Below are 26,831 nucleotides of genomic sequence, written 5' to 3' on the forward strand. Positions count from 1 at the left end.
CTGCTTCCTCCCCACGTCTGCCTGCCTTTCTGCCTACTTGTGATCTCTGTCAAATAAATAAATAAAATCTTAAAAAAAAATTTTAACTTCTCTTTACCCCCTTCCTTCTCCCCCCAACTGGAGTCTCTTCTGATTTGGTTAGCATACATTTTTCTGGGGTCTTTGCCACCCTTTTATTCTCTCCTTCATATATGCTTACCTGGATAAAACAACAACGTGGAAAAACTCACCACAAAAAAAAATAAAAAATAAAAAGAACAAGTAGTACCAAAGGTTAGGGACCTAATCAATATAGACATTGGTAATATGTCAGATCTAGAGTTCAGAATGACGATTCTCAAGGTTCTAGCCGGGCTTGAAAAAGGCAAGGGAGATATTAGAGAGACCCTCTCTGGAGAGATAAAAGCCCTTTCTGGAGAAATAAAAGAACTAAAATCTAACCAAGTTGAAATAAGAAAAGCTACTAATGAGGTGAAATAAAAAATGGAGGCTCTTACTGCCAGGATAAATGAGGCAGAAGAGAGAATTAGTGATATAGAAGACCAAATGATGGAGAATAAAGAAGCTGAGTAGAAGAGAGACAAACAACTACTGGACCACGAGGGGAGAATTCGAGAGATAAGTGATACCATAAAACAAAACAATATTAGAATAATTGGGATTCCAGAAGAAGGAGAAAGAGAGATGGGGGAAGAAGGTATATTGGAGAGAATTATAGTAGAGAATTTCCCTAATATGGCAAAGGGAACAAGCATCAAAATCCAGGAAGCACAGACACCACCTCCCCCCAAAATCAATAAAAATAGGTCCATACCCTATCACCTAATAGTAAAACTTACATGTCTTAGTGACAAAGAGAAAATCCTGAAAGCAGCCCGGGACAAGAGGTCTATAACATACAATGGTAAAAATATTAGATTGGCAGCAGACTTATCCACAGAAAACTGGCAGGCCAGAAAGAACTGGCATGATATATTCAGAGCACTAAATGAGAAAAACCTGCAGCCAAGAATACTATATCCAGCTAGACTATCATTGAAAATAGAAGGAGAGATCAAAAGCTTCCAGGACAAACAAAAACTAAAAGAATTTGCAAACACCAATCCAGCCCTATAGGAAATATTGAAAGGAGTCCTCTAAGCAAAGGGAAAGCCTAAAAGTAACAGACCAGAAAGGAATAGAGAATAGACAATGTGCAGTAACAGTCACCTTACAGGCAACACAATGGCACTAAATTCCTATCTTTCAATAGTTGCCCTGAATGCAAATGGGCTAAATGCCCCAATCAAAAGACACACGGTATCAGAATGGATAAAAAAACAAAACCCATCAATATGCTATCTACAAGAAACTCATAGACCCAAAGACACCTCCAGATGAAAGTAAGGGGGTGGAAAACAATTTACCATGCTAATGGACATCAAAAGAAAGGTGGGGTGGCAATCCTTATATCAGATCAATTAGATTTTAAGCCAAAGACTATCATAAGAGATGAGGAAGGACACTATACCATATAATACTTAAACATCTGTCTGACAAGAAGATCTAACAACTTAAAATGTCTATTCCCCTAACATGGGAGCAGCCAACTATATAAACCAATTATTAACAAAATCAAAGAAACACATCAACAATAATGCAATAATAGTGGGGGACTTTACTACCCCCCTCACAGAAATGGACAGATCATCCAAGCAAAAGATCAGCAAGGAAATAAAAGCTTTAAATGACACACTGGACCAGATGAACATCACAGATGTATTCAGAACATTCCATCCAAAGCAACAGAATACACATTCTTCCCTAGTGCACATGGAACATTCTTCATAATAGATCACATACTGGGTCACAAATCAAGTCTCAACAGGTACCAAAAGACTGGGATCATTCCCTGCATATTTTCAGACCACAATGCTATGAAGCTAGAAGTCAACCACCAAAGGAAAGTTGGAGAGAACTCGTACATGGAAGCCAAAGAGCAACCTACTAAAGAATGAATGGGTTTAACCAGGAAATCAAAGAAGAATTTAAGAAATTCATAGAAACAAATGAAAATGAAAACACAACTGTTCAAAATCTGTGGGACACAGCAAAGGCAGTCCTGAGAGGAAAGTTTATACCAATACAAGCCTTTCTCAAGAAACAAAAAAGGTCTCCAGTATACGACTTAACCCTACACCTAAAGGAGCTGGAGAAAGAACAGCAAAGAGAGGCTAAACCCAGCAGGAGAAGAGAAATCATAAAGATCAGAGCAGAAATCAATGAAATAGAAACCAAACAAACAAAATAGAAACCAAAAATAGAAACAAACAAATAAATAGAACAAATCAACAAAACTAGGAGCTGGTTCTCTGAAAGAATTAATATGATTGATAAACCCGTGGCCAGACATATCAAAAAGAAAAGGGAAAGGACCCAAATAAATAAAATCATGAATGAAAGAGGAATGATCATAACCAACCAAAGAAATACAAACAATTATAAAAACATATTATGAGCAACTAGATGCCAGCAAATTTGACAATCTGGAAGAAATGAATTCATTCTTAGAAACATATAAACTACCAAAACTGAACCAGGAAGAAATAGAAAACCTGAACAGATCCATAACCAGTAGGAGATTGAAGCAGTCATCCGTAATCTCCCAACAAACAAGAGTCCCAGGGCCAGATGGCTTCTCAGGGGAATTCTACCAAACATTTAAAGAAGGATTAATACCTATTCTCCCAAAACTGTTCCACAAAATAGAAATGGAAGGAAAACTTCCAAACTCATTTTATGAGGCCAGCATTACCTTGATCCCAAAACCAAAGACCCCATCAAAAAGGAGAATTACAGACCAACATCCTTGATGAACACAGATGCGAAAATTCTCACCAAAATACTAGCCAATAGGATACAACAGTACATTGAAAGGATTATTCACCAGGACCAAGTGGGATTTATTCCCAGGCTACAAGCCTGGTCAACATCTGCAAATCAATCAATGTGATGCAATACATTAATAAAAGAAAGGACAAGAACCATACAATACTCTCAAGAGATGCTAAAAAAGCATTTGACAAAGTATAGCACCCTTTTTTGATCAAAACTCTTCACAGTGTGGGATGGGGGTACACACCTCAATATCAACAATGCCTAAAGGGTACATACCTCAATATCAACAAAGCCATCAATGAAAAACCCACAGTGAATATCATTCTCATTGGGGAAAAAATGAGAGCCGCAGCAACTTCTTCCTTTTTCCTATGGTCAAGAACATGACAGGGATGTCCACTATCACCATTGCTATTCAATATACTACTAGAAGTTCTAGCCTCAGCAATCAGACAACTAAAAGAAATTATAGGCATCCAAATCAGAAGAATTCGAAGTCTGACTCTTTGCAGATGATAGTTTATGTGAAAAACCCAAAAAATCTCTATTCCAAAACTGCTAGAACTTATACAGGAATTCAGTAAAGTGTCAGGATATAAACTCAGTGCACAGAAATCAGTTGCATTTCTATACACCAACAGTGAGACAGAAGAAAGAGAAATTAAGGAGTCGATCCCATTTACAATTGCACCCAAAACCATAAGATACCTAGGAATAAACCTAACCAAAGAGGCAAATAATTTGAACTCAGAAAACTGTAAAGTACTCATGAAAGAAATGGAGGAAGACACAAAGAAATGGAAAAATGTTCCATGCTCATGGATTGGAAGAACAAATACTGTGAAAATGTCTGTGCTACCTAAAGCAACCTACACGTTTAATGCAATCCCTATCAAAATACCATCTATTGTTTTCAAAGAAATGGAACAAATAATCCTAAAATTCATATGGAACCAGAAAAGACCCTGAATAGCCAGAGGAATGTTGAAAAAGAAAGCCAAAGATGGTGGCGTCACAATTCCAGACTTCAAGCTCTATTACAAAGCTGTCATCATCAAGACAGTACCGTACTGGCACAAAAACAGACACATAGATCAAAGGAACAGAATAGAGAGCCCAGAAATAGACCCTCAACTCTATGGTCAACTAATCTTTGACAAAGCAGGAAAAAATTTCCAATGGAAAAAAGACAGTCTCTTCAACAAATGGTGTTGGGAAAATCGGACAGTCACATGCAGAACAATGAAACTGGACCATTTCCTGACACCACACACAAAAATAGACTCCAAATGGATGAAAGACCTCAATGTGGGACAGAAATCCATCAAAATCCTTGAAGAGAACATGGGCAGCAACCTCTTCGACCTCAGCCACTTCTTCCTAGAAACATCACCAAAGGCAAGGGAAGCAAGGACAAAAATGAACTATTGGGACTTCATCAAGATCAAAAGCCTTTGCACAGCAAAGGAAACAGTTAACAAAACCAAAAGACAACTGACAGAATGGGAGAAGATATTCGCAAATGACATATCAGAAAAAGAGCTAGTACCCAAAATCTATAAAGAACTTATCAAACTCAACACCCACAGAACAAATAATCCAATCAAGAAATGGGCAGAAGACATCCAAATAGCCAACAGGCACATGAAAAAGTGCTCTACATCACTCTGCGTCAGGGAAATACAAATCAAAACCACAATGAGATACTACCTCACACCAGTCAGAATAGCTAAAATTAACAAGTCAGAAGATAATAGATGATGGCAAGGATGCAGAGAAAGGGGAACCCTCTTATACTGTTGGTGGGAATGCAAGCTGGTGCAGCCACTCTGGAAAACAGCAAGGAGGTTCCTCAAAAGGAAAATAGAGCTACCCTACAACCCAGAAATTACACTACTGGGTATTTACTCTAAAGATACAAATGTAGTGATCCGAAGGGGCACGTGCACCCGAATGTTTATAGCAGCAATGTCTGCAATAGCCAAACTATGGAAAGAACCTAGATGTCCATCAACAGATGAATGGATAAAGAAGATGTTATATATATATGCAATGGAATACTATGCAGCCACCAAAAGAAATGAAATCTTGCCATGTGCAATGGTGTGGATGGAACTAGAGGGATTTATGCTGAGCGAAGTAAGCCAATCAGAGAGACAATTATCATATGACCTCTCTGATATGAGGAATTTGAGAGGCAGGGCGGGGGTTCAGGGAGTAGGGAGGGAAAAAATGAGACAAGATAGGACTGGGGAGGGAGACCAACCATAAGAGATGCTTAGTCATAGGAAACAAACTTAGGGTTGCTGGTGGGTAGGGGGAGAGGAATCGGGTGACTGGATTATGGGCATTGGGGAGGGTATGTGCTATACAGTGAGCGCTATGATTGTGTAAGACTGATGAATCATAGACCTGTACCCCTGAAGCAAATAATACGTTACTTGTTATTTAAAAAAAGAAAGAAAAAAAAAAGAAAATTACTTTTTAAAAAATAGATGTTCTCATGGCCTAAAGGGAGCTAGATAAATTTTTCAAATTTAAATTGAAACGGAAAACTTAATAAATCCCACCCATACCACTGCTTTCCCTACCAGAGCTCAAAGCCATTAAACATTAATGTGGAAAAGAAATGGGAAAAAAAAAAAAAAAAGTACTGTCAGCTGAAATGGATAGCAGGGCTTAGGAGGTGGACTGTAGAATTTCTTCTGTTGCATATGTCCCAAATCGGACCGTAACTGGGAATTCAAGTGCCTTCTGGTCAGGCCCTGCAAAGACAGAAGCTCCCATGTCTGGAACCAATCTCGGCAAGACTGAGAACCAGTCAGAACACCAACCACCACATGCCGGCTTGGGGCTGGGTGTTTCCTCGGGAGACAGGCAGGGTACCCTCTCCTCACAGAGCTCATGGAACCAGCAGGGACAGCAGTTTGTCCCAGTCAGTTTTCTCATAGGAATGCCTGTTCTAGAAACCCCTCCTGCCGACTGGCTGGAACTAAGTCCACAGTATGCTCCATGTCCCCTAGACATGGACTGCCCAGTCTAGACACGGACTTAGGATCAACACACACAGAAGCCACTGCTGGTACCCTAACCCAGCAGCTCTCCTTCCCCTGGGTGCAAACATTCACACCACACACGTTTTCTGTGTGCCAGGGCTCAGGAAGGAGTTCTAGAGATGATGAAGCCTGGTCTCACCCCTGGCAGCTCCCACCGAGGCCTGGTCCTCCCCATGTGATACGCATGCCATCCTTCCAAATGCCTATCCTTTGGTGGTTCTTTGGTCACAGCATATTCCCATCCCTCTATAAAGCGTCTGGCAGGAAATCTCCCTAGACACATCTAACCGATCATGGCAGATCCAAAAACCTCAGAGACTTCATTCTCTAGCCTTGCGGTTCTCGGCCTTGCTAGTACCCTGGGATCTCCTGGGGAGCTCTTCGAAGTGCTCTTGCCCAGCTTCTACTCCAGACCCATTCCATCAGAGCCCTTGGGGCCCAGGAGTCACTGTATTGTTTGGTTTTTAACTCAGCAGGTGACTCCAGGGTGCCACCAGCGCTGAGGAACACTGTATTAGCCTTTCATGGTATTCAACTTGCAACACAAGAGCTTCTGGGGGCTGCAGCTCTCTGGAACCAGGGGCGGGGGGGATAGATGGAAACATTCCTCCCACAGGGATTTCCATGGCCAAACAGGTCCAGTGTTCCTTATGAGATATAACCTCCTTAGTAGGAAACTATCTTTTACTTCTTCTATAACTCCAAGGCCAAGGCTCTGTCATTAAGACTCAAGCTCCTTTTGACGGTTCTAAGGATCGAAAAGCTTCTCACTCGAAGCCATCTGAAGGTGGGCTGAACTCTGATTTCTCCACACAGTACCATAGTCCTGGTCAGAAGGAAAGATTAACAAGCACCAGTGGAGATAAGGCCCTTTGTTTCCTTCCGTCCCGCCCCCAGGTACAAAGGTCTCACTTGTTCAGCATGCCATTCTACAGTCGTCTTGTTTAAGATAATCAGGAAAAATACCATTTAACCCACTCCTCGGCTTAGGTACAGAATGGTCAAAAAGAAGAGGAATAAATGCATGCTTCCTCCAGTCTCCTGGAGCTCAGCTCTGAAATCCTCACCAGAAACTCAGGAAATCTGGGCAAGAAGTCGACTTCAGGATTCAGATTTCTCCCAAATGGGGCGGCAGGTTTAATGGAAAACCCTCCAAATTATTCCTCCTCCTCAGTCCTCACTTCTTTCAGCAATGGCACTGGAGAAGTCCATCCTTGCTGGAATTTTGCTCTTAAAAACTCCCTAAGTCACCACATAAACGAAGGCCCAGAAGCTTGAGTAAAAGCTTTCAGGATGAACGCTGCTCTGACTACAGCTGAAACAACAGATCCTTTTAGCACAGATGCTTGAGTTTCTATGCTCGGTTTTTGTTTTTTTAAGTAAGCTCTAGGCCCAACGTGGGGCTTGAACTCACAACCCCAAATCACGAGTCGCATGCTCTATTGGGCCAGCCAGGAACCTCACCATGGCTGGGTTTTAAGTATTGATTGGCTGCATAACTCCAAAATACAATGGGGAAAGTTCTGGAATGCTGCAGTGAGAACTGACAACACACAATGTCTACCTACCACCGGGTTGTGGGCTGAGGAGCTCCAACGGCTTTAAATAAGCAACAGAGGGCTGAGGCTCCAGCCTCTCCAAGGACAGGGCAACAGCTCCTCTAGAGACAATTTGCTACATCACCCTCTTAGCATTCTACACAGACCCCCAAACTGCCCTGCTGTAACTTCTCATGGCTTGTCAAATGTTCCTATCAACTTCATTTCCTCAGTAGATAGAGATTGGATCACAGCAGGGAGTACATGGTCTAATTTACTCTAGGCCAAACACCCATCAGGATGGCTCTGGACCTGTAAGCACCTGGAGGAGGAAACGAATGATCAGAGGAATCTAGGCAGAGGCAGGTGGGCAGGTGGGCAGCTGAGCCCCAACTCCACCCTTAGCTTCATCTCCCCCATGCTATAAGACATCAAGGGATCAAGCCAAATCCAACCATTCTTGCTTCTCCTGTCTCTCGTTGCCCTTCTTCTTTTGCATGGGGTTCTTCTCTCTATAAGGATAAATTCTATCTGACCTCAATCAACACCTTCTTCGTTAAGTGGTCCCAGCTTCCCAAGTAAGGGTAGCCCTTTCTCTCATGTGACTGCTCAGATATGTACCTAATATTTCTAATTTCTCTCATATATGCATTCATATATGCTAATGACTTCAGATTTGAATCCTGACTCTACCACATGTGACCATTGTGAAACCTGGACAGGCTGCTTAACCACTTCAAGCCTCAGTTTCTTCATTTGTAGAACAGGGATCATCATATCTACCTCACAGAGGTGCAGTGATTATTATAGGAGTTAATGTATGAAAGCACTTGCACAATAGGGGACACAAAATGTTCAATACATGATACATCTTATGATTATTAAAATCTAAGATCCTCCGCAAACTCAGCTCATCAACTCTTTCCTGGGTTCGGGTAGCTTCAGCAGGAGATGGCAGTGTAGGGCACTGAGACAGGATGTTGCCCTTGGTGAGCTGTGTCCATTGTGGGAAGTCTAGATGTCCTTTGTAGGTAAGAGAGAGTGGCTGGGCAAAATCACAGAGAAATATGACCTGGATCAGGTGAGCAAGGGAGGACAGGAGGAACGAAGAACATGCTAGACAGATGGAAAAGTACAGTGCCCAGAGGGACAGAAAGGCTGGGTATGTGGATGGGAACTCCAAGGAGCTTGGTGTGGCAGAGCAGAGTGGCAGGGAATGATGTAGGCAGTAGGCTCAGACAGAATAAGAGAGCACTTTCTGTGCTCCTAAAAGATATCTGTGATTTTATTTATGTGTTTGTTTTAAGTAGGGTCCACACCCAGCATGGAACCCAGTGTGGGGCCTGAACTCTAAAAAAAAAGTGTATCAAAAAAAAAAAAAAAAGTGTATCACAAAACACTGAGATCAAGACCTAAGCCAAAAACAAGAGTCGGACACTTAACCGACTGAGCCACCCAGTCCCCTATTTTTTAAAATTTGATTTTATTATTATTTTTAAACGATGATGAGCTACTGGGAGATCCTTCAGAATGGGGACTGTGGTCTGGGTGGCATGCCAGTCAAGGTTTAACAAACTGGCTCTCTGAAAAATTCAGAAATATCCACACTGAAGTTTACTGTAAGCACTACTAATTAAAAAGGTCAGTAAACTACGGCCCAGCGACTTTGTAAATATATTTTTACCTGGTTTTGTAACTGATTTTATTATACCATAGCCTGACTCATTTATTTCCAGGTCGTAATTGGGCAATGGCTGCTTTCCTGCTACAGCGGCAGAGTAGGGTAGTTGTGACAGAGACTGTAGGGCCTAAAATACATTCCATCTGATCCCTTAAGAGAAAAATTTTCCAACTTGACATAAAAGATGTGCAGCAATTTCTAAATACTAAAACATACAATATTCTTACCATAAATTCTATACAGCTGATTGATTCTCACCAAATGCTTTTGTTGCCTTTTTCCTGATCTCTGGTATGAGTAGCCTAGCGTTGGTTTCAACTGATGAATGAGTGGAGTTTCAACACAAATAGGAGTTGACATTTTCACTTACTGTAAGCAGTAAGATGCAAGCCCTGTAACAGATGCATAGGAGCTCCACTCATTTGTTAATAATGTGAATTTCTTTGCTGAAACATGTAATAGTTTCTGAATGCTGGAGGAGTGTTTCTTTAATTTTTTCTGCTATTCACAATGAAACTCCTACAAACTGGATGTGCATTTAAATTTAATCTGTATTATTAACATTTTCTCCACCACTGTTTTTTAAGTCTAGAAAATAATTTGTCCCGGGAATTTTTAGGTTTAAGAAGGTGACACAGAAGATTCCAGGACTTACCTTCTCTTACAGACACACTAAATCTACGACCGCATATGAAACAATCACCTCTGAAAGAAATCCAGAAATGAGCTGAACACCTATATATCAGGCAAACGAGGAGGGAAAAACCTACAGCAAAGTGGGTAGGAAAAGCTGAGAAAGAATCCTGCCATAAGCCCCGCCCAGTGGATCAATAGTCAGGAGGAAACTCCTTTTCCTGCTTATCTCTGTGAAGGGGCTGAACCCCAAATCTAGGACCTCATCTTTTAAGACTTCCACCTGAGAAATGGACACACAAAAGATCTAGTTTCATAAGCCAATGGGGCCTGCATCCTTGAGACACACAAGGCTAGAGAGAACTAAGTTCTTTTTTTTTTTTTTTTAAGATTTTATTTATTCAACAGAGAGAAAGAGAGACCACAGGTAGGCAGAGAGAGAGGAGGAAGCAGGCTCCCCGTTGTGCAGAAAGCCCGATGAGAGGCCCAACCCTAAGATCATGACCTGAGACGAAGGCGGAGGCTTAACCCACTGAGCCACTCAGGCACCCGAGAACTAACAGTTCTTAAAGGGCTCATGCAGACTCATGGCGGCTATCATCCAGGGCCCAGAGCACAGAGAGCAAACTGAAAGCACCCAACCTCTCTGGAAAAGAGGCCTATTTGCTTATCTTAAAAGCTTTAGCTTGAGGGGCAGGCTTCTCTTATTTATTTAATTTATTTATTTAATTTATTTATTTAGATTTTATTCATTTGAAAGAGAGACAGAACATGAAGAGGGGGAGGGAGAAGCAGACTCTCCACTGAGTAGGGAGCCCGATGCAGGGCTCAATTCCAGGACCCTGGGATCATGACCCGAGCAGAAGGCAGATGTTAACTGAGGTACCCAGGCGTCCCTAACAGTAGGCTTCTCATTTAACACATGTCTAGGGGCTGACTGCAATCCTCTCCAGAGATCGAGAGGCTGGCAGACACCGTCATTTCACTCTTCTTCTGTCCTGCCTCATGCCACCTGTATCTCCCAGAAAGGAGCTTGTGCACATGTATTGAACCTCAGTTTTTGTGGCTGTCACCCAGGGACAACCCTTGATCACCCAGCTCCAGTGGCTTATTTTTTAAAAAATCCTACAGGACTGCAACAAACAGACACAGTTCTTAACATGCTGCCTGACCCCTTGTCGCCCCACCAGCACACAGTGCAGAGGCAGCAGAGGGAAAAGTCTATCGTCTTGTCTTAGCCTGGAACAGGAACATTTGCATACTTCAAAAGCTGCTGCTGGAGGGACAAGGCTTCTAATCAGCTCGCATCTTGCTTCTGTCCAAGATCCTCCATTGTGGGACACTGAGAGGTCTTGGCATACCCTTAACTACTGGAACCACTTTTATTCAACATAGCACTGGAAGTCCTAGCCACAGCAATTAGGCAAGAAAAATAACAGATACCCAAATTGAAAAGGGAAAAGTAAAACTGTCACTATTTGCAGATGATATGATCTTATATATAAAAAAAAAAACCTTAAAGGTTTCACCAAAATCTGTTACAACTAAAAAACTCCGTGAAGTTGCAGGCTTTCAAAAACAATACCTGGTGATTCACAGACCTGTACCCCTGGGGATAAAAATACATGTTTATAAAAAATAAAAAATTTAAAAAAAATACACAAAAATCAGTTGCAATTCTATACACTAATGACAAATTCCAGAAAGAAATACTAAGAGAACAATTTCATTTACAATTGCATCAAAAGGAATAAGAAACCTATAAATTTAACCAAGGAAGCTCTTTCTCTTCAACGAGGTGGCCAAGTGGTCTGGTGGTAGTAGCCTTGTGGCAGATACAGAGATGCCAATTTTTGTGAAGACAGCGATCGACAAGACCATTGCCCTTGAGATGTAGCCCAGTGACACCACTGAGAATGTCAAAGCCGAAATCCAAGACAAGGAGGGCATCCTTGTCTTGATTGGTAGTGTCTGATTTTGTAGGCAAACAGCTGGAGGATGGCTGCACCTGCTCAGACTAAAATATTTAGAAAGAGTTCACCCTGCTCTTGGTGCTTCACTTCGGGGGTGGCATCATCAAGCCTTCCCTGCACCAGCTGGCCCAGAAATAGGACTAAGACAAGATGATCTGCTGCTGCAAATGTTATGCTCACCTGCACCTCTATGCTGTCACCTGCCGTAGGAAGTGTGGCCATACAACAACCCATGTCCCCAAAAGATGGTCAAATATAGCCCCTCTACTGGCTCTTCCTTTGCCCACAGGGTGGCCTCTGTCTGAACCCCAAGGTGCTGAGACCTCAAAAAAGCTCCACTTCCACTGAAAAAATTTTTTACCAAGGAGATGGAAGACCTTTAATCTGAAAACTAAAAAGTGTAACACTAATGAAAGAAACTGAGAAAGACACAAATAATTGGGAAGATTTTCTGCTCATGGACTAGAAAAATTAACACCATTACAACATCCATACTACAGATTCAATGCAATCCTTATCATAATTACAATGGTAATTTCACAGAATAGAACAATCCTAATATTTATAGGGAAGTACAAAAGACCCCCAAGAGTCAAAGCAATCTTGAGAAAGAACAAAGTTGGAGTCATCATGATCCCCGATTTCAAAGTGTATTACAAAGCTGTAGTATGTAAAGCTGTAGTATTCCAAACAGTATGTTGTTGGCATTAAAATAAACACCAGGTTAATGGAACAGAATAGACAGATCAGAAATAAACCCACAAATATACAGTCAATTTTAATGTATGACAAAGGAATCAAGAATACAATGAGGAAAGGACAGTCTCTTCAATGAATGCTCTGCAAATATTGGGCAACCACATGCAAAAGAAGGAAACTGGATCACTGTCTTAGACTGTACACAAAACTCAACTGAAAATGGATTAAAGATTTAAATATAAGATCTCAAATCATAAAACTTCTAGAAGAAAACAGAACATCAGGATCTTGACATCTGTCTAGGTGATGGTGTTTTGGATGGGATACCAAAACCAAAGGCAACAACAAAAAGAAACCCAAACAACGGGGATTACAGAAAACTAAGAAGTTTGAGAATGAACGAAGTTTAAGAATGAAAAGTCAATCTGCTGAATATTTCCAAGTCACATATCTGATAAGGCGTTAACATCTAAAAATGCATAGCAAACACCTACCACTCGATAGCGAACAATCTGATTTTTAAATGGATAGAAGATCTGGACAGACATCTAAGGATGACATACAGATGGCCAACAGGTACATGAAAAGATGCTCAACATCACCATTCCTCAGAGAAACAGAATTCAAAGCCCCTGTGAGATATGAACTCATCCCTGTTAGAATTGTAATTACTTAAAAGACATAAAATCACAAGTGTTTGAGAGAATGTGGAGAAAAGGCAACACTTTCATGCTGTTGGAAATGTAAACTGGTTTAGCCACTATGGAAAACAGTGTGGAGATTACTCAAAAAATTAAAAACAGAACTACCATATGATCTGATAATTCCACTTCTCGGTTTTTATTAGAGGGAAATGAAATCACTCTCTGACAAGATATCTGTACCCCATTCACTGTAGCATTATTTCCAATAGCCAATATATATAAACAACCTATGTGTCCATCAACCGATGAATGGATAAAAATGGGAAATACACACACACACATATACAACTGAATAAAACGAGGAAATCTTGCCATTTGTGGCAATATGGATGGCACATGAAATAAGCTAGATAGAGCAAGAAAAACCCCTTATCACCATTTTATCTCACCTATATGTGGAATCTACAAACCAAACCAAACCCCCATCTCATAGATACAGAGCACAGACTGGTGGCTACTATAAGCAGAGCGTGGGTGAACTGGGTGAAGGTGGTCAAAAGATACAAAGTATAAGATAAATAAGTCCTGGGGATGTAATGCATGGCATGGTGACTAAAATTAACGTCACTGTATTTCATATTTGAAAGTTACTAAGAGAGTAGATTTTAAATGTTCTCATAAGAAAAAATAACCGTGTGACGAGGGATATTAACTAAATTTACTGTGAAGATCATTTTGCAATGCATGCATATATCAAATCATTATGCTGTACACTTAAAACTATACACTAATATATATGTCAATTCTTCAATTAAAAAAAAAAAAACTGTGCCAAAACAGATGTACTGTGATCTAGATTAAGCCACAAATACAGTTTAAAACTCTTGGGCTTTGTCCACTCAAACATATCTTTCCTGATCTTATTTACCTACAGCGAGTTTCTCTGTTCAGAATGTACTCTGGGAACATGTTTTTACAGAATGAATTTCAAGACAAAAATGGCTAACATATACATACACAAACATCGCTCAGAGAGGGAGAGGTACCTGTTCATTGCAATGGTATTAAAAGGAGCACGTAAATAATAAACTGAACAGGTTTTGTCTAAAAATAAAAAAAAGAAGTCCTGATTTGTAGAGTTTGCCGAATTCCCTGGCCCGGCTATGGCTATTTGAAGCTACCGACACGATGTCGTCGAACCCGGCTGCTCAGCTTTATTTGGCATTTCTGACACACAGATGAAACAAAGGTCAGTGACCTCCAGAACACCTGTCACAGTACAGTGTGGTAACACACTGCAGAAGAGCTGGACTCTGAGTACTTACTAGTTTTGAAAAACGGAACACTGTGCTTCTGTAATTCAAATGTTTAATAAGGGGTGGTTTAACAACTTGCTCACACGGAAAATTAAACCATCAGCTCTACTGAGCCTGTATGAGTTGGTGCCATCTTGCAGCGGAGGCAGAGCAGACCAGAAGCTGGGATGAGACAGCCAGCACTTACAGTGGGATGAAAAGAAGACACACTCTTCAGACTAAGTAGCTTCTAGGATGTTGGGGGTGGGGGGACGGGGCACAAGAAAGGAAGCATGCGGAAGGGGGTTCCCCAGTTTAGGGTGGGGGTGACTGCCTGGATGTGGGGGGTCCCATTAGCCACCCCCAAGGATTTCAGCAGCAGCAGATGTGAGGAGAAACCTGGTCCCCCAGCCTCATCTGGCCTTGTGACTTCCGCCGGGCTAGAGGGCCTGCAGGCAACTGATGCTCACTCCACCCATGAATGCCCAGCTTAGGCCAGGCATGCCCACAACTGAGAACTTCTCAATGTGAAGTAAATCAATCCCTTCTGAGGAGTCAGCTGCCAACTGTTGCTTCGGAAAACAAATAACTGGTTAAGTAAAAACTTTTAACCATCAGGTCTAAGAGGTAACATGAAAGTCCCTTGGGCTCAATTAGTCTAAGTCTTCACAGAAAGCAGACTCTTCCCCTAGCCTGAATGACAAATCAATAAAAATGCAGCCTTTAGAAGTTCAGTTAAATTTAGGAGGGAAAAAAAAAAATCCCTTCTCATCCAAGGCCAACACCGTGTCTCCTCTTTAAAACCTAGTGGTCTTTAATGTGTCTATGCCCGTTACCAAACCTCTCTTTCTTAAGCCTCCCCCCTGGAGCGGGGCTGAGCTACCATGTGAGAAGGCCCCAACAGTTTCACGCAGTGGAAAACCGGACTGGCATTTCAGACTTTCCCTTCCCTTTGTTTCGCCCATCCTCCTGTCTGTCCTCAACATGAGCTGAAGACCTACCACGTTGGCAGAGAGGACAAGAGGACAGTTGCAGAGAGTGCAAAGGATCCCCATCACCATGCACACAAGGGCCAAGCCGCTCTGATGGGTGAGGGCATCCATGTCTACCTGCTCCCTCACTGTGCTCAGGGCAGGTCTGCGTGCCCAGAACATTCCAGGTTCACCCTCTCCGCTTCAGACCCTCGCGGCTCTCCCTGAAGCCTGTCGTGATCAGCCACGACAGCCACCCCACAATGCCAGCCACGAAGTTGCATCTCTCCTCTCTTCTGCCCTAACACTTTCCCATGCATGTAATCTCATCACTGCATCCTCAGTGTCCCTGCCGGTCCTTGTCCCCTGCTGGGACCTCCTACAGAGGCCCTGCACCTCCGACACGCAGCAGGTACCCCGTTTACGTCTGCTCAGGGTTTGGCGGTTCCAGCATAGTTCTCAGGAAAAATGGTTTTGCAACATCAGAGGCCTTCCTTTAAATAGCTTCATGTAAATATGTACTAAAGCTAAACGGAAAAATTTTGTTTACTTAGTGGCTTTAGCAAGTACATCGACAAATATTTGGAGCATCTACTGTGAGTCAAGTCCACGTGCACAAACTCAGCATCAAGCTAACATGCTGAGGACACAAAAAAAAACATTTCTAAATGTGAACAGGCACTGCCAGGGATAACTGAGGTCATGTTTCCAACTGCAGATCCCTTTTTCTCCAACTTTCTTTTAAGAAGTCAAACTTGGATGTGTGCCTTGGAAAAACATGGGAAATAGTTAACAACACGTGAGACATTAGCTCCAGGGAGATCAACACTCCACATATAATAATGATTTGGGACTAGACAGTAGCTTCATCTTTAATTTCCTAGGCTTGCCAAAGGTTACTGTATTAGGGAGTAAAAATTAGCTTTAATAATAATTCCCGGATGTCTACAGGGCACACACAGTGACGTCCCTTCCCCAAGGTGAGAACTGATCCAAAGAATGGTAGGATGAACAGTCCAACAGGGGATGCTGAAGAGAAGCATCACCTTCACCTCATGGCCGGTATGGGGGAGACATGGCTGGCAGGTTCTGGAAGTTTTCACGTAGAGAAGCTAGGCTGAGGCCTGCAGGACAAGGAAGCTGCCAACAGTTGATGCCATTAAAAAAGGGAGATGGAGCTCAAGTATTGGGCACTTAGGACAAATTCAAACATTTTTATCAGTAGGGAAGCAATGAGCAGAAAGCATCTCGTGATTTTGCATGCCTCTCTCCCCTGGTTGCCTGCACCAGCTACTTCTTCTGTTTTAGAGAGAATACCATGAGCTATCAGACTGTCTTACTATTAAGAACCCTGTTGTGCCACACCTTAGAGGACAAGTCCAAAAATCATGAAAAGCCTACTGGCCGAGCCACCTACCAGGAAGGCAAGGATTAGGGGGAACAGAAGTTGGCGAATATGGAGAGAGTAGAGGCCTAGGGGCAGTGAAGGGCAAGGACAGACCCAAGAGTAGACCAGTCTCGGGCTGGGAAATGGAAATGGGGCTGGAGGGTTGGGGTGGGGTGGGGTGGGGTGGGTGGCAAAAAGCTGCCAGCAGGCAAGGCACATGGGCTCCCACTCTCCACTAAAGAGTTCTACAGGTGAAAGCTGACTTTCTCCCACAGTTTGAGAATGAAGGAAAGGTGCCCCACAACTCCCCAAACAAAAATGCTCCCTAAAGGTCTGCTTACATGCCCATCAGATCATCCTCCCCTAATAGGGATCACTATCCTTAGGGGCTTGGAGAATGGATCACAGTTTCATCCCGTGGGAGGCTGTCTGCTGCTGGCTCACAGGCACAAACTAGACTATACACACTCTTTATTGGCCCCTGGCCCCTGTCAAAGGGAAGCGGGATTCAGGGTAAGATCTGACAGGACAAGGAACAACTAGGCCAGCTGTCCCACAAAAATACTGCAGAAGCCACAAATGCAAACCATGTGTGGAACTGTACATTTTCTAGTAGTTGTTACTAAAAAGTAAAAACAGGCAAAATTAATTTTAATACTATTTTAGGTACACTATGTACCTAAAAGATATTGTCACATGTCATCAATACAAGACTGATACTTTTAATGCGATAATTTACATTCTTGTTCATACTAAGATGGAGCATGCGGTCTCTACCTGGAGCACGTCTCTAACGAGCCACATTTCATGGAGGTCTAGGGCACAGGCTGGGCGTGGCTGGAGCAGGGCTGGGGGGTCCTCTGCAATACAATGTCCTGAGCAGTGAGGGTCAGGGTCCCCATACTCAGGAGGGGAGGGCTGGATGGCCAGAAAGGAAAAAAATCTTTTCTGACTAGATTTAACCAGAACAGACCCTACCCATGAACCAGTGATCGGAGTCCATAGTATCAGATCCTGGATGCCACTATCTTGTCCAGTAGCTCTTCAACTTCAGAACGAGTCAGCATCATGTGGAAGGCTTGCTAAAACAAATTGCTCAGGCCCTACCCTTGGAGTGCTGGGTTCTGGAGGTCTCCCTTTGCAGTTCTGACAAATTTCCAGGGCTGCTGCTGGCCCAGGGAACCACGCTTGGAGAACCACTGATCTAGTCTAACCTCTGGCCGGTGAGGTTAGACAGCTTTTCCTCCCAAGTGCTTAATTTACTTGAATACCTCCCTCAGGGATGAACTCACTACCCACAAAACTACAAAGAGGCCTTGTCCGTTCTAATCATTCTTTCCAAAGTTGAGCCTATTCTGATTCCTTTAAATTTCCCACTGTGTTTGCCTTCCTCGGGGCCCAGTCTCTCCTGCACACGAAGCCTCACAAACCCGAAAACCTGTTCTTTCTCCCTTCCTACTCCCTGCCACTCCCACACCCTTTGTATCTTGTTTTAGGCACTTCTGACAGGCTTAGTCATGTACATTATTACTGTAGTAAAGTTCTACTTTTTCCTAATCTTTACAATTTTAAGATTAAATAGAAGACTATAAAAGTATGAATGAACTCCCCCCAAACAGATCTCAAAGCAAGTTTCCATAACAGCCAACTTGGACAATTCAGCTCCCATTTCTTTTCTTTTCTTTTTTTAAAGATTTTATTTATTTATTTGACAGACAGAGATCACAAGTAGGCAGAGGCAGGCAGAGGCAGGCAGAGAGAGAGGGAGGAGGAAGCAGGCTCCCCTGCTGAGCAGAGAGCCCGGTGCGGGGCTCGATCCCAGGACCCTGGGATCATGACCTGAGCTGAAGGCAGAGGCTTTAACCCACTGAGCCACCCAGGCGCCCCTCAGCTCCCATTTCTGATCCTACTATTCTCAAACAGGTGACAAAGGTGAATGTGCTTTTAAAGCAGTGACACCCCCCTCCAGGGGCACCTGAGTGGCTCAATGAGTTAGGCATCTAACTCTTGATTTCAGCTCAGGTCATGATCTCTGGATCGTGTGGTTGAGCCCCGCGCCAAGTCCACATTGGGGTCGGAGTCTGCTTTCTCTCTCCCTCACCACCACCCTCTCTCTCTCATAAATCAATCTTTTAAAAAAAGATAAAGCAATAGCCACCCCAAACATCCATGCCCCAGACTGATGTTAGGCTCTGACAATGCTCCCATCAGTCTGCAATGAAAGAAACAAGTTTTCCGCTAAAGCCAAACTCATTCAAGTTCAGCAGCTATTCTTCATTCAGACATCAGGTCCTTCCTGGTTTCTCATTGCTGAAACACCTTTTCTTCCCCAAAATGAGGATGTAGAGCTTGTCAGTGGAATTTCAAAATCAAGTAGGTCTCCCCACCCCCCCATCCCGGGTCTGAAAAGTGCTGTGCAAAATGCAGGTCAGGCTGCTCTCACTCTGTTCTCACTCAGCCTTTGCCTTGGAACCTTGATTTCCCAGAAAGCAGCAGGCCTCTGCTGAGCTCTGCTGGTCATGGGCCCTCCCTTGCTCTACCGCAGTGCAACTGGGAATATTTTCTGGAGCTGCTCATGGGGTGTCTGTACTCCCTGACTTCATAAAATGAACAACCTCCTCTTACAGTACAGGCCACCTCTGCACCACTCTGGGGCTTCTCTGTGGCCTGGGAGTCATCCATTCACAAGAGAGCGCCCAGGTGACCCAACTCCAAGGACACACACGGCCAGCTGCACCCACCCTCTTGCCCACTGGCTTCCCATCACCTCTCCCAAAGCTCCATGCCTGTGCTCTCTGTATTCCCATGGCCAAGGCTTGGAGGAAAATGCAAGAATGGGGGAGGCACTAATAGTAGGTACTGTAGGGACCATAGTGGGGAGACCCCTCTGCTTTGACCAGGCCAGCTTAGGAGAGGCTAGTGTGAAGTCAGGATCAAGAAGTCTCCTTTCCCTATACCAGCCTGACTCCTGGACCATAATAGCAGGTCCCTGGAATTGCACTTTGAGTCATGCATTTGGATTTAGACCACACGAAAAGGCAAAAACTTTAAGGGAACAGGTCCTTGTGTCTTCCTGGTTTGAAGGGATTGAGACAGGCTCTGCCCCGGGGTGCAGGGGTGGCATGAAGGCCAAGAGTCCAAGACGTGTGTGTGTTCGTGGATGGGGGTCACTTCTGGGATCCCAGACTGTCTCAGGCCTAGCTGGGTGGGTAGTCCAAAAAGAAAATCATCCTCTGGAAAAGGGGCTGGCAAACTTTTTGTGTGAAGGGCCAGAGAGTAAACATCTTAGGCTCTGCGGGCCACACAGCGTCTGCAGTAACTTGTCTACTGTTGTAATATGAAAGCGACCAGAACATAACAAAGAGTGTGGCTGTATTCCAATAAACCTTTACATACAAACCCAACCACACTCAGTCTGGAGGGTGTAGTTTGCTGCCCCCCGTACTAGAGGACACCTAAAAAAAATTCTAATCAGTCTCCTTTTGTCCTGTGTTCCTTCTCCTGCTCTCAGTTCTCACCTCCGCTGTGCCATGCTCTAAAAATGTCTCCTATTGATCTGTCCGTGACCTCCACGGCTTCTGGGCAGAGACCTTCCCTGCCATATTTGGGGAGCAAGTGTGTGGGGATGGAAGACAGTGTTTACAGCCAATAAACCTCCCTGAGCTCTTCTAGCCCCTTGGCAAAAAGCTACAGGGCTCACACAGGAAAAAGGATTTTTGCTGATGACAAGCACTACCAGAAGACAGCACCCTGGCTTACAATTTCATTCCTTGTTAAAATGCAAACCCACGGGCAGATCTTGACGTCAAGGCTAAACCCCAGAAAGCAGTGCCGCCAGGCCCGCCTTCACACAGGCTGCTCCCACCCTCTGGGGAGCCCTTCCCATCACAGAGCCATCACCATTCACTTCAGCCTCCTTAGATGAGGAGGAAAAACACTGCGGCTAGCCAGAGACATAAAAATTCTTTGTTATTGGAAAATCTAAGTGTCTCTCCAGGCCTGTGCAGCACCATTAGGTGACGTCAATGGCTCAGAGTATCATAGCTCTGCGTTTCTACTCTTCTCAGAACAGCAGCTAATTCATGGCAGTAAAGTCGTTTCTATTTAGGGCATCAGAAAAGACACGGCCCTGTGATGCTGCAACCCTAGGTCCTGTACTAAGGGACGGCCTCCTTTCTCCGGGAAGCAGGAGGGGTTGGAAGGTGGCAGGAAGCCAGAACCTTGACCTTCCATTCCATTTGAGCTAACCCACAGCTGCAGGACCTACTATGCCCCAGGCAGGACAGGCTCACAGAGACAAGCACAGGCTGGTTACCGCTCTGGAGACGAGAGGGCAGTTAGGCACACAAATGGCCATGGTAACAGTGAGGGTGATACTCAGCAAAGAAGGAACTTGGGGGCTTGAGTAGGGGAAGGGCACTTGACATTCCTTGGGATGGACCGCAAAGGATGGGTAGAACTGGGGGATATGTGATTGTAGAGAGACTGGTGACAAGGAGACTGGGGGGTCTGACTGACCGATAAAGAGAGGAAGGAGGAGGAATGAGCTTAGGTTGGTAGCGGAAGGCTGTATTTCGGACGTGAACTGTACTTGGCTTATTTCTGGCATCTGCATGAATGAGCGTGAGCATGAATGAGCTGTGCCCTGCACCGCAGCTTCACCTCCCGTGACAGGCTGACTTGCATTGCTTGGGTTCAGTAGTTTGTCTCTGAAGACCCACCAGGATGTCCTACACCTCTCCCTCCAGCCATGTCACCTCTCACGTAGACCTCATCCTTCCTCCTGCAATGTGTCAACTCTGCTGCCGGGAGAATTTATTTTTCTATGGAAGTCAAGTCCCTTCCTTTCCCAGAGGTCCCCGAGGACTTGCCTTTCTATGTGATGATGATACTAAGTGAAAGCTTCCTGATTCTCGATGAAATTCTCTGTGTTGAAAGAAGCATTTTATGTTGGACTAAATCTTAAAGCACAATTCCCTTCGCTGTTCTAGAGTACTGTGAATAGTCAGATCAATCTTGAGAAAGAACAACAAAGCTGGAGGTATCATGCTCCCTGATTTCAAACTACATCACAAAGCTAAAGGAAACCCAACCGTATGGTGCTGGCGTAAAAAGAGACACATAGATCAATGGAACAGAATAGAGGGCCCAGAAATAAACCCACATCTATATGGTCAATTTATGACAAGCCTACAGTATACAATGGGGAAGGGATAGTCTGTTCAATAAATGGTACTGGGAAAACTTAACAGCCATATGCAAAAGAATGAAACTGGGCCATGATCTTAGACCACAGAGAAAAATCAATTCAAAATGGATGAAATACTTGAACATATATAATATCTGAAACAATAAATGCCTAGAAGACAACACAGGGACTAAGCTCCTTGACATCTGTCTTGGCTATGAATTTTCAGGTATGACACCAAAAGCAAATGCAACAAAAATAAATGGTTGAGACTACCGTCAAACTAAAAAGCTTCTGCACAGCAAAGGAGACTATAACAAAATAAAAAGGCAATTTACCAAAAGGGAGAAAATACTTGCAAATCATATTAGGCAAGGGGGTTAATATCCAAAATATATAAAGAACTCATACAACCCAATAACAAACAAAACAAAAAATCTGACTTAAAAGTTGGCAGAAGATCCGAATAGACATTTTTTCAAAGAAGACTTAAAGATGGCAAACAGGTACATGCAAAAATGCTCAACACCACTAGTCATCAGGACAACGCAAATCGGTAACACCAGGAGGTTATCCACTTACCTCTGTTACAACAGTCAGTGTCAAAAAGATATGAAATGACAAGTATGGCTAAGATGTGGAGAAAAGGGACCTTCAGGCACTGTTGGTGGGAATGTCTATGGGCACAACACTGTGGAGGTTCCTCAGATTTAAAATGGAGCTATAATATGTTCTAGCAATTTATTCCTGGACATTTATCCAAAAGAAAGGAAAACACTAACTTGAGAAGATATATGCATTCCTAGGTTTATGGAACTACAGTTTACAACAGCCAAGACCCAGAAACCACCTAAGTGTCCACTGATGGATGAATGGACAGAAAAATGTGGAAAAGGTATACAAAGGAGCATTATTCAGCCATCAGAAGGAAGGAAATCTTGCTATTTCTGACAACATGGATGGAACTTGAGGTCATTACGCTAAGTAAAATAAAATAGATGAAGAAAAACACAGATACTATATGGTATCACTTATACGTAGAAGCAAAACCCAAAATGAAAAACCAAATATAAAAAGATACAAAGAACAGATTGGCTGCTAGAGGCAGGGTAGGGGTAGGAGGGGGGTGAAATGCATGAAGAGGGTCAAAAGTACAAGCTTCCACTTATAAAATAAGTAAGTCATGGGGGTATAATGTATAGTACCATGACTGTCATTAACGCTGCAATATAAATTTGAAAGCTGCTAAGAGAATAGGTCTCAAAAGAAGATCTTGTCCCTAGAAAAAATTTTGTAATTATGTCTGGTGATTCATGTTAATTTGACTGACTTTAGTGATCATTTTGCAGTGATCACTTCAATTTGACACAAGTATCGAATCATTATTTTTTTATGAAAAGTGTGAGGCATGGGTACTTTCCATGGGCCGAGTCAGCAGCTGCAAGTCACAGGCTCGCAGCGCCCAGACCCGCCTCCCCTCCAGAAGCTGCCTACTCGGGGGTGGGGTGGGGGGTGGGGGGTTGGGGGAGTGGGGGTGTGTGAGCCCAGGCATCCACTGGCTCTATCACCCAGCAGTTCCTCTCCTTGCCTGGCCAGCCTCTACTGTCGGATCCTACACTATCCAACTCCCCAACATGCTCCCCTAAAATGTATTATGCCCCCAAAGACCTCCATATCCTTTCAAGATATTATTCCTTCTTTTAAAATCTCCATATACCCCCAAGGCCATATTTCATGTTTTCAAACATAGATTACTGGTAATTACACTTCTTCAGTACTTTTTAACCAATAAATTTTAAAGCATGAATGAAAATATGCATAAGCCAGTATTAAAAGTATAATTAAAAGATATACCAATATCAAAATTGCTCTCTATGATAAAACTCTTTTAAAGCTCTTCACTTTAATAGCAATTTGTTAAAATTCCGTTACTCCTGAAAACAAGATTCTAATGTATTATTCTACATGATGTAATAGTAAAATGAAATAGTGTTCATAGTACTAATTTTTACTAATTTGGACCGACTGTTTTTGATAGGAATTTGTAGGAGGGAAATGCTCAAATACATATATGTTTGTCATTTGTTTAAGAAGTTAAGATAGAAAAAAAAAAGAAGTTAAGATAGAAAAAATAGAACAGTTTTTATTTGGAAGAAGAATTTTATGCTCTTATTAAGTATATTAGTCTTTAGTGGTGGGGTCAGAAACTAAATCATAACTGATGTGCATTATTAATAAAGCAGCAGAAGCTTGCAGGAGATTTTTTCCTTAACTATTTGTTAAAGGAGCCTAATTTTGCCATAAACCTCCTAAACAGAAAGACAAGCAGAGAACAGTGATGGGAAAGTAATGCATGGTCAAGCTGACAAAGCAAAGGAAGGAAACTGAATACCATACCTGCTTATTATTGTCAGTGGTACAACACAGTTTCTTGAGGGAGACAAAATGCCTAATTTTCCTAATAACATAAATGATCAGTTATTAGTGATTCAGATAGGAGATGATTCAACAAATCAGCAAATGAAAACATCAACAGAGTTTCTTAAAGCGAAACCCCAGGGTCTATTCCAGGGCAGATTTAAATTTTGAACAAAACATAGTCTATGGAAAACCCATTCTTCCTACAGAGCCCACACATGCCTTCAGAAACTGGGCCTCCCTATTAGTCACAGTTGGCTCAGAAGCACTTTCCTAATGGGTATTTCATCTTGCTAAAGACTCCCGAAGCTTGTCTCCTAGGTATCTTCCATGATAGGATAAAAGCCTACTCCAGGCAAAATTGGTTTTAATTCCACTGACACTAATAATTTTACAGCTGATATAAAAAGCAAAAGACTCATTTGGACAATGACCAAATTACATGGCCGCTGTTTTTACGTTAATATTCCATATTCTTTCACAGCGTGGTCATTACAATGAGGGCATTTTTCAGGCAGAGAAAACTCGTCTTAATTCAAGGTTATGGACAGAATGCCAAAACAGCCTATAGTCTTGCCCATGACCACAAGGGAGACCATAAAGAGACTACAGCGGCCTCAGGCCGGCACAAGTCAGTTCAAGGTAGATTTTTCTACTGACAGTAGAACCAGTAATTCCAGAAGGTTATGGGAGACTTTATAGGAATAGAAAGAGTCTCCCCTCTGTCTCTCTTCCTTTGATTCAACTTCCTCTAGAAGAACCTGAAGAGAGCGTAGAAAATACCAGTTATTCTATAATGAGCTTCACTGAACCGGAATGGGTGAAACTTACATACATTTAATAAGAATTTCTTCTGACCGTATACTGCCTACAAGTGGGGGGGGGGGGGGAATAACACTACCTCTAGAAAAAAGAGCTTCTTTCTTACCTGTAAAATCAGAAAGATCAGAAATTACCAAGCAATAGTGTCTCCTCTGCCTTGGTTACCTAAGAATGCTGGTCACACACACAGAGTCCATCTTAGCTCAAGTGTTCTGAGAAGATGGTCTAAGGGTGGTGATAATACCAACATGACAGCCATCATGGCCTCTGCTGGTGGAAATGGCCATGCCAAGGGGACCCAGGAGGACTCGTTCTGTGCTCATAACCCTTGTCAGCCTGCCAGGGCCCCAACACTCAGAGGGAAGCTAAATGGCAGGAAACACAGACAGTGGTCTCTGAACTGAGGGGTAACAATTTCAAAATTTACCCAACAAGTAAAATTGGAGAGGAAAAGACTTCCAAGCACTTTGCTCACTATACAGAATGTTTTGATTTCTAACCACCCGACAATTTGGAAGGAACTCAGGTAGTGCTAAGAGTCACAGGCAGGACCTTCCACTCCCGGTTACTAGGCAGACGACTCATACCTCTTCTTTCAAAACATCACAGGACAACAGGTGTTCCTCCTAAACTGTGCTATGAAGCTACTGTTGACCTTCTAGTCAGTTTATAAAGGCTCCTCAGTGATATACTCTTTGGGGATCCTGTTTGGCTTTGTAAACCCTCTCACAAAGTTTAACTGGGAGAAGGAAGAGAAATTACGTATTTACCTTCTTGAATAGTCTTCTCTGATAATCTGAGATGAAATGAAATCAGATCACCTCAGCTTCTGGTCAAACACATCTTTCTCCACATAAACATGACCTCCAGGGCTCTCTCTGCCGTGTGCAACAAGCCCAGAGCCAGCCCGGAAAGAAGCACTACAGAGCCACTGCCTCAAGGAGAGAAGGCTGACTCCCAGGGGCAGGGCCGAGGCCAGCGAGCCCTGTTGTTTTGTTGTTGCTATGATAGGGGAAGTCTAAACACAGCTCCTTTAGAGGGTAGTGGGGATGGTGGAACCACAGATGAGCAGGTGAAGGTGGGCAGCTGGGGAGATGTCTTGTAAAGCCCATCGGCAGGAGAGATGGGGAGAGAAAGCCACGTCTGAGGGCTGTTGCCAGCCACATGGAATTGTCCACAGTATATCCTATGCACAGCCCCAATCTACCATGTTTGGGGGTCTAACGCTTACAGTGGCATTTCAATACGTAAACCCAATGTGTACATGAGCCCTTCAACTAAAAGAAATCAACAAGTTCGCTCTCACCCTCCTTGGCCAATCACTGGAGTGATCTTCACGTGCTGTTGGATGCTGTCTCCAGATTTCCGTCTTGCATAGTAAACCCCCTGCCACTCCTACATAGACAAAGATAGCTTTTAAAATCCTTCCGTCAAAGCTTATGGCTGCTTCTATAGAGGGTTTCGTCAAGTTAAGCAGTACCATTCCACTAAACACTCCATCATTATACCCACTGTAATGCATACTACCTAAGACTCATGGTCACGATGCACAAAAACCCCAAAGACCAACGTGTCCACCTCCAGGCTGACCTTCCAGGGTCCAAGGACAGTTGAGAGTGGGCTGAGTTGCCACTCTCAGACCTCTGGGT

At 43.2% G+C, this 26,831-nt stretch overlaps 1 protein-coding gene and 1 pseudogene across 12 annotated transcripts in view; one reads left to right on the forward strand and one right to left on the reverse strand.

Moving 5' to 3' along the window:
- The window catches only part of PDE8B (phosphodiesterase 8B), a 264,788-nt gene that overhangs the window by 64,305 nt on the left and 173,652 nt on the right, over positions 1-26,831 (reverse strand). For all 12 annotated transcript variants that reach the window (XM_032335894.1, XM_032335897.1, XM_032335899.1 and 9 more), the window contains 2 exons: positions 26,489-26,577; positions 24,340-24,400 (listed from right to left, as the gene is read on the reverse strand). In XM_032335894.1, coding sequence (XP_032191785.1) covers positions 24,340-24,400; positions 26,489-26,577 — 150 coding nt within the window. The remainder of the gene's footprint in view (positions 1-24,339; positions 24,401-26,488; positions 26,578-26,831) is intronic.
- Positions 11,629-12,106, forward strand: LOC116585694 (annotated as a pseudogene).

The sequence above is a fragment of the Mustela erminea genome, chromosome 3, assembly GCF_009829155.1.
Source record: "Mustela erminea isolate mMusErm1 chromosome 3, mMusErm1.Pri, whole genome shotgun sequence".
Taxonomy (NCBI): domain Eukaryota; kingdom Metazoa; phylum Chordata; class Mammalia; order Carnivora; family Mustelidae; genus Mustela; species Mustela erminea.